Source organism: Apiospora phragmitis (assembly GCF_038363925.1).
Source record: "Apiospora phragmitis strain CBS 135458 chromosome Unknown utg000002l:1.0-5516284.0:1.0-5523493.0, whole genome shotgun sequence".
NCBI lineage: Eukaryota > Fungi > Ascomycota > Sordariomycetes > Amphisphaeriales > Apiosporaceae > Apiospora > Apiospora phragmitis.
The window spans coordinates 858,949-862,376 of NW_027117400.1; the positions used below are offsets into that span (position 1 = coordinate 858,949).

The following is a 3,428-nucleotide window of genomic DNA, read 5'->3' on the forward strand; positions in this document are numbered from 1 at the left end:
TGCCTGCACCTCCCCCCATCGTGGAAAGTCGTCCCAGTAAGGCTTCTATTTGGGTTGATCAGTTCATTATTCATGATTCCACGCCATTTTTTCTCTAATCTTGCTCTGCCTCCTGACCCATATGATACAACATTCGTCCCCGAAAAGTTCTGTCGTGATATAGTATGGAGAATATACATCGTGATACATGATAAATATACAATGAGAAACAGAGATCATTACGGGTACAGGTTTTTTAAAATCCAAAAATCCACATTCGCTGTCGTTAAACCCGCCTTGGGTACCCATGTCTATATTCGAAGAGTTCGATGCCGATGAAATGGCATAGGACAAAAAGTGGTCTTGAGAGGGACTTCCCCAGATAACGCCCGCTTAAATGGATGAAACAGCCTTGCATATCCGGATAAAACAAAAATAAGATGAATGATGATATACGGCGCCATTGTCAAAACGGTGCGAGTGATGATGCGGTGCATCCCAACAAAAACGGTTGGCTGTCGGGTCATAAGAGCTTTCATGACGCTACTACCACATCATGTCGCGTTGGGCCAGCGTCGGGGAGCGTGGGAAGTGGTCCCGAAATGGAAACGGGCACGGGGTCCATGAGACGGCCATGAAGCAATGTGGTCGCCTATGATGTAGGTGGTGATGCTGTCTCGCGGCTCGATTCAGGCGGGAGGAGGGGGGTTGACGTCATGGCAGGCCAAGCGACCACCCAATGGAAACACCCCCAGTCGTGCCCCCTTCCAATAGCGGGAATCCAAACTTCCCCAAAGTTCCAGTGGTGATGAAAGCCCGAGCTCCAAAGCCGATCCCTGCCGTTTCTGTCTAGCCCGTGTCACGCCCTGCAGCAAGTCCCTGCATATTGACGTTGAGCCGGAAAATCAGGGTCTTCTGTACTTCTCCAAAGAAAAACAGTACAAGCTCCGCAGGCTCCACTTCTTCCAGGATCTGGCACTCGACCATCGCTGGAACGCTCTAGAAGCAGGCAAATAGTAGCTATGCCATTTCGGAGCCAATTCACAGGGCCGATCCTCCGCGACGGCGGTGCTTGCCTGGGAATTCGACATCCGGATGGCACACCCGGTAATGTCTGGTGAGGGCATCGGCGCGGCTGAACGTCTTCTCTTCCGTGCATAGGTTGCAGCGCACCTTTTGCTTGCGCGCATTATGAATCGTATCCTCATGTCTCGTAAGATCGTAAGGGCGCGAAAAAACCGTAGCGCAAGGCTTCCCGGTGCTGGGGTTGATCCGGTCGCACCGGTGTGGCCCGGCCTGGCTGCCCAGTAGGGTATCGGCGACACTTGGAGACGAGACTGTCGTAGAAACAGCGCGGGCAGTGTGCAGTGTATTCGCCTGTCGGTGTCCCTCCCGCTTGTGCTTTTGCAGAAGAGCGGGCGTCTCAAATCTCAGCGTGCACCCATGGTATGTGCATGTGTAAGTACCTCCATCAGCCGTGGTCTTAGCGGGTCTTTGTGGCGTAGACAAGTTGGTCATGTCGGATCCGTTGCTGTCGGCCGAACTCATCCTCGAGAAGGTAGAAACCGATGGCGTAGCCTGCTGCTGGTTCGGGCGAGAGATGAAGGGATATTGCTGGGGTACCTGGATGCTGGTGGGCATGCTGAAGTTGAATGCGCTTTGCAAAGGTGTCTCGGGGGCTGTGGAGAAGGCGTGGCTTTGCTGCTGTGGCGTGGGCTTGGCCATCTGGTCCAGGTGGAAGTTGTTGGTCTCCTGGGGAGGAAAGAGCGGGAAGTTTGAGTCATCACTTTCGTTGAACTCGAGCATAGCATCCTTGGGCGAGATGGTGTTTGGCGTCCCCTGCTGTTGGCTCAGGGCGTTGCGCGCGAGGTGCTGGTGCCAGGCTTTCGCATCTTGTTCTTGTTTCAACTTCTCGCGTACCTGCTGGGCCGAGCTGATTCGAACCTTCTGCTGATTTTGCTGCTGCTGCTGCTGCGATTGCGCAAAGTCGTTGAGGACAGGTGCAAGGGGTGAACCATGTCGGAATGGCGAGTGCGAAGAGGACGAGGTAGGTGACTGAGTTGCGCTGAGGTGCTGGCTGTTGGCAGCCTGGAGCCTCTGCGCAAAGAGGTCATTGGTAGGTGACATATCCAGCTGGCTCTGAGCTGCGGGAGACGCCGAGGTGATGGTGAAGCTTGGGCTGTACAGTTCGTCGCTGTAGATGTCTGTCATAGTCCGGTCAAGCTTGGGTACGTTGGGGTTGTTGGTATAAGCTATAATATCCGAGAGATCTTGTAAGCAGATGTTGTCTTCATTTCCGAAAGTAAGTGGGTGGGGATTTAGATCAAGGTCGTCAAGGAAATACTGAAGGGGTATCGGGAGTTCCGAGGAGGTCTCACCATTCTTTCGCCTCCGTTGGGTATTTTGGTCCTCAGGCTCATGGTACGAAGGCGTGGCGGGTGAGTCACCGCCTACCGTTGAACTCGAACTCGCCACCGACCTCGCATTCGATCTCGTACTGGATCCAATCGGGGAGAAGTCGGGAGCCGGGAGAAGGCCGTTATTCGTTTGCTGTGGTTGCGACCTTGACAGGTTCGGCAGACCGTCGGCCATTAATGTCGTGTCGTGGTGAGCGTTGCCAAAAGATTGCTGCAATGCTGTGTAAAAGGAGTCGTTGAGGGTCATGGGCTTGCCCATCTGGTAGGAGTAGTTGCCGTCGCCACCCGCCGTGAGATCATGATAGCCATCGCTAGTCGAATCCGTCACGGCGATCTGGGGGTTGGAGGTGTTGGCGTTGAAGGGTGACGCGGGACCATTGGATCCCAAGGAAGACAGTGATGATTCGCGCTGGTGTCCTAACCGGTGGGCAGCACGAGGGGTCTGCTGGCCCTGGAGTAACCAGGCTGGCTCGGAAGGCATTAATTCTGGCACTTGGTTCAGGTTGTTGGTATTGCTGTGGCTTGCGGACTCGATCGACTCGGGTGTCAATGAGGATACTCTGCTCAGCTTGTTAATGTTGTAGTTGCCACGGGCTGGTAGGCCTCCAGCAAAAGGTGCGGAAGTTGTCGTCGAGAAGTTGTTTGTATATTGTGTCGAGTCGTCTAAGTTGAAGGACGGGTAGTTGTGTAAATGGTTTGTTCTCGAAGGAGTGTAAGGTTGATGAGCAAGCATCATGGTCAAAATGGAATGATGTCGAATATATTGCTGAATCTGATCTGAGATCTGGCGGGATGGTCGGGAAGGAATACCAAAGAAGGTTTCGAATAGGTACTCTTGTATATAGATGGTTCTTCTCGTGCGAGATCAAGATGTGTAAGTTGTGTGTGGGGGTAATAGTTATGAGTAGTCGTAGGAGCTGGTGTGTAAGTGGTGTAAGTGGCGTGGCGATTCTTTTATAAAAGGGTCCTCTGGGTAGAGGGAGCTTACAACGAAGTACCCAAGTATCTTTCGTCGTAGTCGAGCCAAGATTG

General features: G+C 53.1%; 1 protein-coding gene across 1 annotated transcript; it reads right to left on the reverse strand.

Moving 5' to 3' along the window:
- Positions 1-1,020: 1,020 nt before the first annotated feature.
- PG994_001110 (uncharacterized protein) lies at positions 1,021-3,129 on the reverse strand (the record flags this gene model as incomplete). The annotated part of the gene is made up of 1 exon (XM_066852519.1): positions 1,021-3,129. The coding sequence occupies one exon, from the start codon at positions 3,127-3,129 to the stop codon at positions 1,021-1,023; it is 2,109 nt and encodes a 702-aa protein (XP_066720660.1).
- Positions 3,130-3,428: the final 299 nt, after the last annotated feature.